Raw genomic sequence first — 16,229 nt, forward strand, 5'->3', positions numbered from 1 at the left:
GAGTAAAGGTGGAAGAGATCCGGAGAGTATACCACACAAAATCCGTGCCGTGCCCACCGAGTCACTTTGACTTACGTGTCCGAAGAGCGTGAGAACAAGTGGATGTTTTTCTGCTTGCTCTCTTGGCAGAAATAGTCCAGCTAATAACAAGCCGCGTTTTATCAAAACCACATCTCCTCGTTCCTCCACATGATTGTAGAAACTTAGCCCCTAAGCCAAAAATAAACCCTAATAAACAAAACAAAATGCCACGTCAGCAACACCTCCTCCTCTTCCAAAGTCCGAACTACCCGTATAAAAGTCAAAGTTTTTCCCCATCGTCGTCACCCCTTAAAGCAGCAAACGATCCAGCACTCGTTTGTTGCCTTGCTCTTTCTACCTCATCCGTTGGAATTATCCAGAGACAGAGAGAGTGAGAGAGAAGGTGGTGAAAAAATGGGAAGAAAGCTCGATGCTTTGCTTGGAAGGAGTCACAAGACCTCCGCCAAGTTCAAACCAGTTTTGAACCTCGCTCTCTCCCGCCTCGCCGTTCTCAAGAAACAGCGCCAGGTCAAGTGCTCTCAGGCTCGATCCGACGTCGTCCAGCTCCTCCAGCAGGGTCACCAAGATCGAGCTCTTCTTCGCGTAAGTTCCGTTTTAAAACGTTCAATTCGGAGTTCATATGACTAAAAAGGAGTGTCCAAACCGCTACTAATCTAATTGACCAAAAATTTAAGAATGCTCGTAAAAGTACTTTCTGGAAAAGCACCTTGGATTTTTAATAATATTTTTATGTGTTTTAAAATGCTTTCAGATAACAAAAGACGCTTACATGTTTACAATAAAAGCAATTATAGCAAAAGCGCGTATAAGTGTTTCCTACAAAAGCATCCCAAACAATCCTTGTAGCTTCACGATCAAATTTTTCCACGGCTCTTATTTTTCTGCTGGAATTCGACGCTGAGAGACTTTGGTTTGTTCTGTTGTTGGCAGGTGGAGCATGTGATCAAGGAGCAGAATATGTTGGACGTGTTTGTCATGATCGAGGGTTTTTGCAACCTCGTGATCGAAAGGGTTCATCTCATTGAACAAGAAAGGTTTGGTTTTTTAAACTAATTAGTATTAATCTAACTTTAAGTACTTTTGTTTAGTTGGCAATTGGCATCAATCTAATTTTATGACTTTTGCGGTGTCTTTGTTCACTTAGGGAATGTCCTGATGAACTGAAGGAGGCAACATCGAGTTTGCTTTATGCGGCTTCAAGATGCGGGGATTTTCCGGAGCTTCAAGAGATTCGCGCGGTTCTCACTGCTCGTTTTGGCAAGGAATTTGCCGCTCGTGCCATCGAAGTGCGCAACAATTGTGGAGTCAACCTCACGGTAATGATCCGGAACAGGCTGAACTTTTCTAATTAATTTCAATGCAAAGCTTACGTTTTTGTCAAGAGAAATTCGGCATGTTAATGATTTGTGTGTTTTTCGGTTTTTGAAGATGATGCAAAAACTGTCAACTAGGATGCCCGTTTTGGAGGTCAGAATGAAGGTGCTCAAAGAAATTGCTGCAGAGAATAACATTGTTCTGACGCTGGAAGAAACGCCTTCCGTTTCCACTGAGGTATGTAATTTGGAAGAATAACTGGAATTACGAGAGGATTAGAACCGAGGTTAATTTGAAATTTATTCATGGTATCTGAGGTTTGCCGTGCGTGATCAATAATGCAGGACAAATCGGATGCGAACAAGGCCAGTTCAAGTGGCACGGGACCAGCGGATAATGTGCAGGCTTCTGCAGAAGAGACCGGAAGAGATGATAGGTTCTCTGGTTCGATTAAGCCAAGGAAATACAAGGATGTAGCTGATGCTGCGCAAGCAGCTTTCGAGTCTGCAGCTTATGCAGCAGATGCTGCAAAAGCAGCAGTGCGACTCTCTAGGTCTGAATCTCATGATCCCGGTGATCAAAATAGTCCCAGAAGTAAACGAGGGAAGCTATCTGACAGATACGAGTCCTTTAAAACTGAATCAGAATCGCAGAGTGAGCAAAATCAAGGTGAATCAAAGAGGTCAACATCTTCTTTAAGTTTAGATTCAGATGGAGATGAGGTGATTCCAATGTCCTCAGATGCCGCAGGGCAGGCCAATCTTTTAGGGAAGGATATAGTTTTTGATGAGAGTGAAAGCGACAGCGAACCAAATACACCGCCCTCGTCTCATAAGCCAATTCCTTCGAGGTTTCAATCCGGCTTGAAGGCAGAGTCAAGGCTTGAATATCCTGCAGTACATGTCGCTGGAGGATCTGCAAGGCAAAGCCCGCCGCGATTAAACATTGAGAAGGGACCATTCTCTCTGAGGACTCGACGGGTGCGTGGCTTCTGAGTTTGATTATAAATTTGATTGTTTCTTGATCTCCTTTTTTTGTTTTCGGGAACTGTAAACGTGTTTGATTATTTTTGATCGTGAGTACTTCCAGTAATATCTATTGAAATTTGTTTGATACAACTAATCAACGGATACATAAGCCAAGTTTTAAACACCATGAAACTAATTTCGGAACATTTGACTAATGCATGACATCATCTGAAAAACTCAACGGAGTCTAGGCCTCTTGTTACTGCACAGATCCCTAAATGACTGCAAGCTCACACCAACATCTTCATCATAGTCGATCCCGAGCTCCTCCTGCAGTAGCACAACAGACTATTCACAGCTACACCATAGCATATTCCATAAGCGCGTAAAACGGAACATCCAAATACAGGCATACCTTAAATTCCTTGACATCTTTCGGTGAGTTCTCAGTAATAGCATCCCACAGATCTTTGAACATCCTTCGACGCTTTCTCCACTGGCTGACTTTCTCGGAGACCATTTGCTCAACCGCCTTGCGGTCTTCTGGCTTGACCAACGTAACTCCTCCGCGCAATTTTTCCAACCTGTCCTCCATTTCATTGACCTAATACAGGATTCAAAACACCAGACTTCATCCATGCTCCATACCCTTTTTTCCCAGTCACATAATTTGACCTAATCAAGCACAAACCTATCGAATTAACTTACCTCCTTTCTCAGTTTCGCTTCTTTGTCCCTTATTTGCTCCAGAGTCAAATGTGACTGCAATGTTTTTATTTCTGCAACGAAAGTGCATCACGAAATTTCAAAATCTGCAAGGCAAAACCTTAAACAGAGAATTAAAATGTCGAATACCAGTCAATTCTCAAAGCTATGAAATGTAGTAAGGAATAGCAAACGGGTACCTCCCTCAACCTCGCTAATTGCTCTCTTTTGTTCACCCAGCTGTTCCTGCAGTTTCTCATTCTCTTGCTTCATTCGGGTAAGCTCCTCGCTGTTAGGAATGTCGAACTGGTCCTGCCGAGCCAGGTAGATCTTCTGCTTGCCATACTCCTTGAACGAAATCTTGCCATTATCCGCAAGAGTGTCCAGCGCCTTCTGTATGGCCGCCTTCTTGAGGTTGAACTTCTGCAACGCATCTGCCACATTTTGAGAATTCAGCGGCCTATTTTGCTGGACAAAGATGTGCAAATTACCATCAGCATTAGGACGAGCACAAACTCTACTTAGCAATAATCTGTTTGTTTTAGGCTTACTAATTCCTTCAATTAAACGCTAATTAGTAGAATTACAGCGAAATCAAAAAGAGGAAAACAACAACAACAAATACAACAACAGCAGCAGCAGCAGCTACTAAAAAGAGAAAATTAATCACAATTCGATTTTCTCACCTCCCAAACAGGCCAAAAATCGGAAAGGAAATTCACATATTACCAATTTATTCGACTTTACAGTAAAATTAGATTGCAATAGGAGAAACGAAAGATTATTTTTACCTCGTTCAGGTAGTTGAGGACGATTGCTGTAACGTTTCCACCAAACCAAAGGCAACAAAGAGGTTTAGCGATTCAGTATCGGAAACTCAAATCGAGTGAATTACAGGAGAATTCTAGAACTCGGATTACCTTCTGGGTTTTCGAATTTGGGAGCCATTGATCGGAAACTCTACGGCTCCGGCCGGAGTATCGGAAACTCTACGGGAAATGGCGGGAAGAAGAAGCTTCTCAGAGACTCGAAAACTTTTGGCTCTCGATTTGAAATGAAAACGATAATAATGAGCTCCCTTTCGGTATACGACGCCGTATCTCCAATTTAAAAGTGGTTTTCTAATGGACAACTTTATCCCTGTTTCATACTCGAATTTACGTAAAGCAAACAAAATCGTTAATTTGGCGCCGAGAGGCAGGCCACGCGGTGACTTTTCATTTCTCAGAAACGATGGCCACCGTCAGCGGGACATCTCCGCCTCTGCTCTGCTGCACCAACCGCCGCGCCGGTTTTTCAAACAAGCCCTCCCTCAGATCTCGACCCCAAGACCCAATTTTGCACGCAAAAGCCGTTTTCTGGGGCATTGGACTCCCAAACGCGGCCTTCACAACCGCCCGCAACCCACGAAAGGACTCCAAATTGAAGCCGCACATGTGACGCGCGGATCGCCCGAAATACACCACCGCCGTCCAGCAGGAGAACGACGGCTCAGAACGGCTGCTTCAGATTGCTGCATGGCTTGCTGAGGGAGTCTACATTTTGTGGCTTTTTCTCCTTCCTTATGCTCCTGTGTGTAAATTAATGTACTTCGAGTAATTCTTATATATATGTAGTAATACATACATACATACACACATACATACATACATTTATATATATAATTATAATTAGCTGCTCAAAGATGTTGCCTTGTTGGGATTTCAGGGAGACCCAGTGTGGGGAATTAGTTTGGATACAGTGAACTCTCTTGTTTCTCTCTGAATTCCTTCTTCATTTTGCCTTTTTATTTACTCCAGTATGCTCAATCAATCAGTTATTCATTTTCTGAGTTCAATTTCCATGTTGCCCCGTCACGGTGACGATATCCCAAGTTAACAAGGCACCAGAGTGCGGAACATAGAAACAGGTGACAGTGCATGATCGGCTTGAGATACCGGTACGGTGAAATCTCAGCTCATATTAGTCATATCTAGTAGTGGTGAATTTTAATTTTTTTTTTTTTTTTTTTGTGATGATATCTGCAATTAACTTGTTTGCAGAGTAGTTGGTGTTGGTTTGATTGATGCCCCAGTTCTTCACCCGGTCAGAATTTGTCATATCAAGTGAATGGTTTTTACTACCAAGTTTTACTATTTAAGCATCTTTTCTGACATGGACATTGGACAATTTGTTTTTTAGATGTCTGAAGGATTATTCAACTTTGTGATTGAGTGGACATTCATGTTTTGCTCCTCTGCTGTTCACGGATTGAAAGAGGGACAGACACAAGTGGTCTCTCGACGCCCTATGGGCTTTTCAGATGTTTCTCACTATTAGTGTGCTTTTGTCCAAAACTTATTGTTGTCGATTGTGAGCATTAATCTATGAATTTTGATAATCGGGAGGGCGGATTCAAACGCAGGACCTCTTTCGTGATTGAGAAACAGATATCACTAGGTCAAGAGCTAGTTGTTATCGGTCTATGATTTTATATTTGCTTTGTAATGGGCATGTTTTCGGAGACCAGTTACATTTTCCATCAATTTGATCAATGTTGTTGTGCATGTGATATGAACGGCTTTTCTAATACCTTACATGGCTACCCGGCTGAATGAGGCTGAGTCAGACTACACTCCAAGCAAGGGCTCACAGCTCGGGTCTGTCATGACCAATGGTGCTCCCATCGTTGGACTTGCTAGCGGAGCGATATGTCTGATACCTGCATTGTGGGCACTTTTTGGCCGAATGGACGGAAACTTTGGGAATATTTCAGAAAGACGGGAGTTCTTGATCGGTTACCTAGGATCGGAGAGGTTGGCTTATGCATTCATTTGGGATATCTGTCCTTATCTTCCAGCCCTGGTTAATAGGTGACAATCTTCAAGATGTTGGGAGCAGCAAGATTGGTATCGTAAATTATCTTAGATTTGTACCAGTTGTTGGCTTAGTTGCTTACCTTTTTTGTCTGAATCTTGACGAGGAACTGTAGCTTTTACAGCAAGTAAATGTCTGATTGCAATAAGTGTAACAAAGACAAAACATTGTACTTCAATATGAACATGAAGCTTCCTTTGTTCTTCCCAAAGACAAAAAACACAAAGACAAGGGCGTGAAGTTTCCCCCCATTTGGTAAAGCCACAGGGCCAATAATTATTAAAAAGGGAACTTCAACAAAAAACTCCCGGTATTGTTCATTTTAACGAAAAACCATATTTTTACTCTAAGAAGTCAATCATGGTACTATTCACTTACAACACTTTTTTGTCATTTTCGTTAAAACTCAAAGTTTTCAAATCTTTTTCATTAATTTTTCGTATTAAAAAGGGCTTTTGCGCGCGTTTTTTTCTTCCTTCTACACCCTCATGTTTATTTATGTTTCATTTGTATTTTCTTTTCATTGGAGGCTCATATGTTAGAGTGACCCAGATAAAATAAAGGGTGGTGCTATTCACAAACTTATTTTTATCTCTCAATCTTAATTTCCGGCCTTCGGATTGAAAGAATTGAAGAATATCAATAGATAAAAATCAACAAGGATGTGTGAGAAAAAAAAAAGTGACACAGCAGGTACGGATCTATTTTCAACCAGAAAGACATGCATATTGCTTTTTGGGTAAGTCCAAAGACGTGCATTCTTCTCTATCATTGACGAGTGCCACAGCAGGTTAAAAGGAAGAGAGACTCACTTGGGCTAATTCGTCTGCCAACAGCATGGAAAAGCCACTTCTGGGCAGCTTCAAGGGAGCTGAGTACGAAAATGCAGAAAGCAGATGCACGCGTTTCAATTCGATGGGTAAAAAGATGATGAATTCTTGGAAAGATTTACTACATTTTGCTTCAAAAGCATGGCAAATGGGCCGTTCTGATCCCAGGAAAGTCATCTTTGCAATAAAAATGGGACTGGCTTTGTCCACAGTTTCGTTGCTAATATTTTGGAAAAAATCGTATCGCGACGTTAGTCAGTACTCAATCTGGGCTATCCTCACTGTAATTGTGATGTTCGAATTCAGCATCGGTACGCTATGTTTGATTTCAGAACGTAACGTGACAATGTAGGTCTGTTTGATAACCATTGTTTCGCTTTTCGCTTTCAGTTTTCAGTTTTCCGTTTTCATGCAGGTGGGACTTTCATCAAAGGATTTAACCGCGGTTTCGGAACATTGTTTGCCGGAATGCTTGCATTCTGCTTTTCCGAGTTATCTTTGCTGGCTGCAAAACTGGAGGAAGTTGTGATTGTCATAAGCATATTTATCGTTGGTTCGTATAAGTACTAATTGCAAATTAAAATCATGGTTAAATTCAACCTTTTTTCTGACTGCTTCTTCTCGACACCCTTTAGGATTTTTTGCGTCTTACTTGAAGCTGTACCCAACAATGAAGCCCTACGAGTACGGGTTTCGAGTTTTCGTGTTGACATACTGCATCCTAATGGTTGCTGGGAACAGAACAAGGGAGTACAATGAGGCAGTTGTGACTCGACTGGTTCTTATTGCAGTGGGAGCTGCCGTTTGTTTAGCTGTTAACATATGCATATATCCGATATGGTCGGGAGAGGATCTGCATAACTTGGTTGTGAAGAATTTCAAGGGAGTTGCTACTTCATTAGAAGGTACAATTACAATGTGTGAATTTTTTCTTTAATTTCTAGTCAGCTTTCTGCTCTATTAATCTGCTCGACTTTATTGCTCAGGCTGCGTTAACGGGTACCTAAAATGTGTCGAATATGAGAGGATCCCGTCACGAATTCTTACATACCAAGCTGCAGATGATCCACTGTACAAGGGCTATCGATCCGTGGTAGAATCTACAAGCCAAGAAGAAACTCTGGTATGATTTACCCCAAGAAGAAGCACTTTTGCTTATAAGCACTTCTTCTCTAGAAAGCACTCATACAACCCGGAAGTTCTTGGGAGTTTTGATTGCCATTTGACTTGTTTATGCAGTTGGGATTTGCAGTCTGGGAACCACCTCATGGGCGTTACCGAATGTACAATTATCCTTGGACAAATTTTGTGAAATTAAGTGGTGCATTGAGGCATTGTGCGTTTATGGTCATGGCTCTACACGGGTGCATTCTTTCCGAAATACAGGTAACTCTGCGTGACGAGAAAGAAAACGATTACATTACAAATTGTGATTCGGACATATTAATTGTACAGTTTCCTTCACACAAACACTGTTGGTTTATAATTTTGTACTGCATGTAGGCACCAGCAGAAAAGAGGCAGGTTTTTCGTGATGAACTCCAGCGGGTTGGAGCTGAAGCTGCCAAAGTTTTGCTGGAACTCGCCAAGAAAGTGGAGAAGATGGAAACATTAGGCCCTGGAGACGTGCTCCAAGACGTGCATGAGGCAGCAGAGGAACTGCAGAAGAAGATAGACCAGAGATCATATCTTCTGGTCAATTCAGAGAGTTGGGAAATCGGAAGACGGCCTAATGGACCACAAAATGCTTCAACAGAGGACATGCTTGGGGACCAAGCATCTTGGCCCGTGCCTCTCTCATTCGGTGGCGGCAGCGGCGTTATCAAGGAATGTAACTGTGGAACATATGAAAGCGCGAGCGCCTTGTCCCTGGCCACATTTGCTTCGCTACTGATTGAGTTTGTTGCCCGGCTTCAAAATGTGGTTGACACATTCCAAGAGCTCGGTGAGAAGGCAGACTTTCAGGCGTTTGTTCCGGATACACTACGGAATTTTCAAGCTACTGGAAATCTTGTGGGAATCAGTTCCGTTTGAACTCTAAACCTGAGAAGAAATTTAAAAAGGGGACGTTTCGAAAAAATGAGTCGATTATCAACTTAATAATGTCATCAGTGGGTGCGGACAACAATTCCTTACATTTCAAACCATCCAGAGTTTGTTCAGATGATACATGTCCAACACTCATCTATGAGCCTATCTATCACAAATCACAACTCAAAATTATATCTAAGAACGCTTGCGCTTGGATTTCTTTTTCGATGGTTCTCCAGACTCCGCAAGATATGCTTCTGGATTTACGTTCTCAGCCATTTTTTGTATTCCATACTCTTTTGCCTTTTTCTGTAAAACAACCAGCGAAAAGGAGGTAAGGTAAAACGAAACCAACAAGACAACCATGTTTCTAGAGAGTGATCAAAATGTAAGCTTCTAGCAATGCCTTATTTCTATCATTATTGTTTACCTTCAGAGACGTGGCCACGGCAGCCAGATCTTTGCTACCATCATCAGATTTGGTATCCTGAACTACAGGCTCCTGAATCAGGAAAAACAGAAAATTAACAACAGCTCATAGGAAGATGTATAAGTAACTTAAAGAATCAAAGCACCCTAACACCAAACAAAACAGAAAGCATCAATGTACTACCTTTGGAGGAATGAAAGCAGCTTCTCTTTTTCGCTTATTTTCTGCGGTTTTTTCAGATTGTTTCTCCTGCTTCTCTTGCCACTTCTTTGCTGATTTCACTTTGTCGTTCAAAAAGTATTCTCCAGTTTCTAATTGTATGTCAATCTGAGAAAGCAACAGAAAAATGAAAATTTATATGACAACTAAAATGCAAGTTGATATAAAATAACTTCCAAAAATTTATTTTTACTTGGAAAAGGAAGAACATTGGGAACTAAAAAGGAGGGATATTTAAACGGATAGAATCAGACATCAATCAAGAACTAAAATGGTATAAAAAAGTGGGGAAGAAAGAAGGCAAACGTGTTCAGTAACATTTAAAAGTTAAGCCTCTACAATTAACTAAGACAGAGATCACCGACATTTTAATAATTTTAGGTAGAGAAGATACTTTATCTATAGACATAACAGCTTCCAAAAATAGTTACTTTTGTTATGCATATTCAGGAGAACAGCAACCTTATTATGCCTCATTCACAAGGAACCCTTGCAGGAAGATAGACCATACAAGAGTCTGGTAGCAAATTACTCACCTTGCTAGGTTGCTGGGGAGGCGGGAATGGTGTATATGGTCTCTTCTCTTTACTCTTGACCTTGTTTTGATTAATATTTTTCCTGGGGAGAGAAAGAGAGAATAGTTCAAAACTGAAATAATAGTGCCTAAGACACCTACAAAACATAGGCAGGCAATAACAGTTGTCAGCATGCGTAGAGTTAAAGAAAAATGAAGTAGAAGTCATACTTCTTGAACTTTGGAAGAAATCTATCCCAGTTCTCATTTGCTAGCGCCGGATCCTTTTCAAGTTCTTTCCTCACCATGAGAGTCTGCTTACCAGGAAGGAAGAGATAAAAAGTAAGCACAGAGGATTCATTCACAGACCTTCAGGTCTAACTTTGTAAGGTGAGAGACAATCTTGATGAAATCACATAGTACAACGACAATCACCTTGATATGAAATATGGGATGCATTGCATTCGTCATGCAGTCTTCCACAATCCTCCTGACTTGCTTCAATGCTTTAAATGAACCCATTACAGATACGGTGTTTCCCTATTCATTTACAAGCAAATTAAAATTATTTTGCCATAGTTTCACTTCAAATAAAAATGTACAATATAGCAATCACAATCACAAGGAATAGCACACTTACTTGAACCAGAATATAACAGCCTGTAAGTATTTCAAGTGCCTGTGTTCAAATTATATTGTGAAAGATTAGAGAAACAGAATAAGATATAAGGATATACCTAATGAAATGTGAAATCATATATAATTGAATTATAAAACATGATATCTGGTTTACTCCATGCACCTTCAAAGTAGACGAATTGGGGCCAATCAGGCGGTCCCGCCGTTTTACAAATCGTTCCTGCACTCAATAAAAGAGATTGGAATGCTTAAGTAAATTATTCTTGGAAATCTTCCAACTGAAACAGTTCAACAGTTGGTATTATTACAAAAGTCAACAGTCAGTACTTATTTCTTCTAGCCAATCCCTACCGTTCCTCCATTGCTAAGGGTAGTTCTTGGGTCCAACTCACACGGAGTAGGCAGTTGAACCCAAAGGCTAGGTAGGAGTTTGAGGAGGGCTACCACCTATCTAGTACCCAGTCTAAGACCAAATGAAAGGGGAAATTGATTCAACAATCACTCGGAAATATTTGGATTGTCAACGCCACAGTACTCAGCAATTTAAAATTATCCAAATACGCTGCCTTTGCTGAATGAGGGTTACCAACCGCTTGTTCTTTGCACAATAGGCAAAATTAAGTCCTAATACATTGTACTAGAGGTAGTTTAAAAATAAACCTAAAATGATTTCACCCTTCAAATGTGAATTTTAGTAAAATAACATTCCTCTTGCGGATCAATTGTTTATAAACTAGTAAACTCATCCTTGTATTACTGTTTCACAAAACCTAAGAAACTCAAAACCTAAAGCATCAAACAAATGCTCATATCATCTTAGTGCTGACACAAAAAGGTCCTGCATCAAAACTACATAGAAGGCTTCTGAAAAGAAGAAAAAAAAATTGATGGGAAGTTAATAGCTTGGATCTGTTCATAAGAAAACTGACAATCCACTACTAAAAGTAAACGAAAGAAATTTGAAGCAACACACCTTACTTCTCACGAAGCTGCTAATCTTGATGATGTCACATTGCATTTCATCATTCAGTATTTTTATTGCCTGAAACAAAGGTTGAGCACTTGAATCAGAAAATTCACAAAAAAAATTGCCCAACCCAAAACTCAATTCCATGAATGAGACTATATATAGTGGGGTTTGTAAGTAACGAGAAATAGTATCATGTAGTTATATATCACAGGTTTATAAAATTGATCCTGAGCTCTTCACTAGGATTCAAATAATCTGACGTAAAACTAATGGTATATCATTTCTGTTGATTCTGAAAAGAATATTATAGCATCGAAAGAGAAAAGGAATGAGATAGAAAGAACAAACAGAAATACCTTAAAAACTACTTCAAACTGTTTGAATCCATAGGAAAGCCGAATCAAACATAAGAAGATAATAACAAGAACCTGACATTTGTACCTGAGGAGCAGGAACACTTCTTGACAAAAGTTTGATAAGATCCCTAGCTTTGACAACAATATATGGGTCTTTAGTCTTCCTGGTTGTTGAGACTGTCATGGAACCCTCCACCTACCCACATTACGAAAGCAACAGTTAAGCTACATAAACCAAATCAAACAGAATTTTTCATAAGCCACCCATCGGTCACGAATAAATTTCATAAAGGTCAACCAACCAAATTTACAAATACAAGAGTTTGCACAAACGAAAGCTAGTGCAACATACCAGATTCAGTTCGCACGTAATGCCATACTCTTTCAAAGCAGATTTCACCACTGGCCAGCATTCTTGCAAGTACTTTTCTGCACAACAGAGTGCAAAGACTCGTGAGTGAGAAAATACAATAGCATAATTTCCTATAATGCACACTGAAAGACAAGATCCCGACTGTGCAACAGCCATATTTCAAACTAGGTTTTCTCCTTTTGCCTCACCTGAGTTCCCCAAATTCACTTTTCACACAAATTTCAAATACATTTTCTTAAAATTTAGCATCATAAAATGCTTACCGGCACAAAACAGCATAAAAAGAATTAGGTCAATAAAACAGATTCTAACCCAATAGTTTTTACTTTACCCAAAATCTCAAACACTTATTTCAGGACTAAAACTTTTGAAATTTTCTTTTCTTTTATTTTCCCACACTTTCTCGGCAGCCAAACAGAGAAAAAAGAAAGAGTAATAAGAAGAAGAAGAAGAAGAGAGGAGGCACCTCTGTATTGAGGGAACAGCGTAGAGAAGGAGGTGACTTCGAGCATGCCACCTTCGTTCCAAGAAGGGTCGAACTTCTCAATCGTCCAGCGGTCAATGTTAGGGTCGTCGTCCCAAGGCTTCGGTTTGCGGTGCTTGTCCTTGCGCCTCTGCGGCTGCTGAACGCCAGCGTTTTCGCTGGTCTCCATCGTCGCTCTGTTGTTTTTGCTTCGGCGTTTGAAACCCTAGACGTATAGAGACAGAGAGACGAGTGTTGTAAGATTTAAAAATCCATGGGTTTGGGTCGGCCCGTTTATCTAGCTATTCAAGTAGCGAGGGAAAAAATGGCCGTTATTTTGCAGGGAAACCAAAACAAAAGAAAAATAAAAGTGCCATGGATTTTTTGTTTACAAGTTTTTTTAATATCTTAACTAGCATTTGTTTACACACTTTGTGTGTATGAACATATTTTTTTAGAAAATAAGAAGGAGAGAGGGAGAGAGAGAGAGAGAGAGAAAAAACGTAGGGGGAGTGGGAGATTTTTATTTTTTTTTTAATATTAGAGGTATTTTAACATCACATGTCATGATGCTTCAATAAAAAACAGTAAAATTTAGACCTGTGAAATTACATTATTACTCATCATTTTTTTTGTGTGATAAAATACTAAATATTCTTTTCACCCTCTTTTTGTTAACAATGAGGATTTCATTAATTAATAGAGATTAATATAGATTATTTGAGTTATAATATATTTTGTCTGTAAAATATTTTTTCTAGAATAAATATGGAAATTGCTAATTTTTATTAGTACTCTTCAATTAAAAAAAATATTATTATTAATGCTCTGCACTCCTAATTCTTTTGGGTACAGGTAAAGGTTCTTTATTTTTTCCATCACATTTTAGTAGTATTTTTATTTATTTGTAAGTAAGAGGTTTTATATTCACCTTGAAACAATTAAATATTTATTTGATGGAAATATCAAAATAAAGAAGTTCGTGTATACAAATCATATTTCATTATCCTCTCTTCGGGCCCGAAAATAGTGAATAACTGTTGCCACCAATTATCCCCTTTTTGAAAAGAAGACTAATTAGTATACTTTACAACAAGTGTTTTTGTTGATGTTGTATCTATAAAAAATGTGTCGTGTTGTGTTATTTTTGCGTTGTGTGAAATTATACTGAATTTATTTTTTGATCAACAAAATATGCTCAACTTAAACTATCAGTCAATGGAATATTCAAAATTTATCCACAAATTTATGTATCGTATATCACTTGTTTTTACCTATGTTTCTTAGTAATTTTTTGGGACTTTTAGATCGAGGTTCAAAAACGTAGTGTCCTTTTAGAAGTGAGTCTAGTTATCTAGTTATATCTTTTTATATTTTCTATACTCATTTTATATTTTCTAAATATATTAAAAATCAATTAAAATCTTCTAATATTATGCATTTTCCAATTCCAAACAAATTAATTAATATCTTATAACCAAAATCTAATGTACTAACATAAATCTATCTGCAAACATTCTACCAATAAATCTATCTGCAAACATTATACCTGACACACCCCGATCGAAGTCGAGACGTGTTGGCTGTCACGTGAGGGTAACGTAGCCAAGTGCGCAACAAAAGTGAAAACGATAATAAGAAAATGCAAATAAATAAAAACCAACCTAAGCTAATCTAACTAGTGATAATAAATAAGTGCATAAAAGTGGTCAAGTACCAAATACGAGTATTCAGAGCACATGCAATCTAACAGCGTAGTCAAACCAACTAAGTGCTAATTATACAAAACAGGGAGAAGATCCCTACTTATTTTTGGATATGTCAGAACCGTCGTGAAGTCCTCGTGAGCCACCAAAGACAATCAACTACCTAGAATTTGGAGGGGCGCAAAACAGAAGGGTGAGTGGGCAAAAACAAAACATTTGAAAACACATTTATCTTTTATGAACATAATAACCCCTCATTGTAAAACCCGTATAGTTTCCAGAAAATAGTACTACATATATATAAACAACGCACAAGGGCAGTGAAACCCAAAATATGCCATGTCATAACGTATAAATCATGTAAGCCAGGTGTAGAATCAATGTAAAATAACACAGCAGTCGAAGTCACCTAATGTGACATGTACGACTGGATTATTGAAGAGATAAATATTGACAATTAAATTTAAGGAATTGAACCTATTATAATAAATTAGACTATTCCTACTATTGACTAAAAAAATTAAACTTGTATCAAGTTTTTTTGTTTGTTCAAATCTTTCATTTTCAATCGAACACCAAAATATAGAATAGTGTCAATAATATCACATACATGATAAACTCTCAGACCAAATAATAGATTATTAATATTGGATTCTAAATTTCGGATTCATTGATTGTGGAGTAAGTCCTCCAGACACAGATACCTTGGCAAATGGGAGTAGGATTCTTTTCTCATCCAATCCTTTTTTCTTCTCTTCCCTCATCTCTCACCTTTCTTTTCGTCTCTCTCTTTCTCTAAAATGTTAATACAAAATGCCAACCTTGTTTAATCATAAGAAAAATAAAGAAAGATTTGAAAGGAAGAGAATATTCTCCCCACGTGATAAGTATCCTGATGGTCGCGGCAGCCCCACAAATAAAATGTCAATAGTTTAGGCCCACTGGATAGCAACACGTGGAGATGAGCATGAACCTGGGGTCCTCGACCAATAATGTCCTACTTTCTTCTTGAGTTAAAATACCTTTCTCACCCCTGTGCATGGCTCTCATTTTCGATTAGCTTTTTTTTCCTATGTTAATAATTTTGTTATACGGTTGTAAAGTTAAACTAAATTTGCAAGTGACAAAGTATTAAGTTCAATTTATTTTATAGATGAACAACCGATACAAAATTATTATAACTAAATCATTGTGTGGGTTAACTCCAGAATTTAGTTGTTATATTAAAAAAAGTCGATTAACATTTCATTAAAAAAAACTTTTAGGTATTAATTTCCCTTATTGTGGTCCTTCCCACCTCATTGTACTAGGTGCCCAATGTAGTAATTGAACCTTCTAAACAAATATTCTCTTGTTAACAAAATAGACAGAACCACCAAGTTGATCCAATTTGAAATACAAAAATTAGGTCACCTTTCATAACCATTCTATTTTTAGTCATTCAATTTAAAATACAAAAACAAGGTAAAATATGCGGGAGAAATGAGTAATGAAGCGTGATGGAACAAAAAGAAAAGGTGAAGAGATGAGACTCGGAATAAAAAACTAAAAACAAAAATCCAATAACAATTCACTTTGGTGATTTTGTTATTCATATAGTCCATCTCATTTTTTCCACTTTCATTCTTTGTCTTGTATATTTTACTTCTATTTATAGTAAAAAAATATAAAAATTAAGATCATAAAATTTTTATTTATTCAAACATACATAATTTAGTGATGAAAATCTTAGATTTGATTCGCATAAATTACTAGTTTAAATATATGATTTATGTCTGATATATTTTTCTTCTATCTATAGTAAAAAACAATA

At 38.4% G+C, this 16,229-nt stretch overlaps 4 protein-coding genes and 1 pseudogene across 4 annotated transcripts; 3 read left to right on the top strand and 2 right to left on the bottom strand.

Moving 5' to 3' along the window:
• The first annotated feature begins 311 nt into the window (after window positions 1-311).
• Window positions 312-2,478, top strand: LOC126607186 (uncharacterized). The gene is made up of 5 exons (XM_050274684.1): window positions 312-624; window positions 973-1,076; window positions 1,187-1,358; window positions 1,471-1,593; window positions 1,701-2,478. Exons 1-5 carry the CDS (start codon window positions 436-438, stop codon window positions 2,349-2,351), a joined length of 1,239 nt encoding a protein of 412 aa, XP_050130641.1. The 5' UTR covers window positions 312-435; the 3' UTR covers window positions 2,352-2,478.
• LOC126607187 (homologous-pairing protein 2 homolog) lies at window positions 2,440-4,594 on the bottom strand. The gene is made up of 6 exons (XM_050274685.1): window positions 3,950-4,594; window positions 3,821-3,846; window positions 3,230-3,497; window positions 3,033-3,103; window positions 2,740-2,928; window positions 2,440-2,654 (listed from the first exon to the last, which is right to left on the bottom strand). The coding sequence occupies exons 1-6, from the start codon at window positions 3,975-3,977 to the stop codon at window positions 2,562-2,564; spliced, it is 675 nt and encodes a 224-aa protein (XP_050130642.1). The 5' UTR covers window positions 3,978-4,594; the 3' UTR covers window positions 2,440-2,561.
• On the top strand, window positions 4,263-6,090 carry LOC126607188 (uncharacterized; annotated as a pseudogene).
• A 562-nt stretch (window positions 6,091-6,652) lies between these two features.
• LOC126608743 (aluminum-activated malate transporter 4-like) lies at window positions 6,653-8,966 on the top strand. Its single transcript, XM_050276744.1, has 6 exons — window positions 6,653-7,026; window positions 7,131-7,268; window positions 7,351-7,620; window positions 7,702-7,838; window positions 7,955-8,101; window positions 8,219-8,966. Exons 1-6 carry the CDS (start codon window positions 6,723-6,725, stop codon window positions 8,747-8,749), a joined length of 1,527 nt encoding a protein of 508 aa, XP_050132701.1. The 5' UTR covers window positions 6,653-6,722; the 3' UTR covers window positions 8,750-8,966.
• LOC126608744 (KRR1 small subunit processome component homolog) lies at window positions 8,785-12,983 on the bottom strand. Its single transcript, XM_050276745.1, has 12 exons — window positions 12,714-12,983; window positions 12,227-12,303; window positions 11,960-12,070; window positions 11,522-11,590; window positions 10,712-10,768; window positions 10,550-10,588; window positions 10,345-10,449; window positions 10,141-10,223; window positions 9,932-10,013; window positions 9,360-9,503; window positions 9,177-9,248; window positions 8,785-9,055 (listed from the first exon to the last, which is right to left on the bottom strand). Exons 1-12 carry the CDS (start codon window positions 12,898-12,900, stop codon window positions 8,942-8,944), a joined length of 1,140 nt encoding a protein of 379 aa, XP_050132702.1. The 5' UTR covers window positions 12,901-12,983; the 3' UTR covers window positions 8,785-8,941.
• Window positions 12,984-16,229: the final 3,246 nt, after the last annotated feature.

The sequence above is a fragment of the Malus sylvestris genome, chromosome 16, assembly GCF_916048215.2.
Source record: "Malus sylvestris chromosome 16, drMalSylv7.2, whole genome shotgun sequence".
Taxonomy (NCBI): Eukaryota; Viridiplantae; Streptophyta; class Magnoliopsida; order Rosales; family Rosaceae; genus Malus; species Malus sylvestris.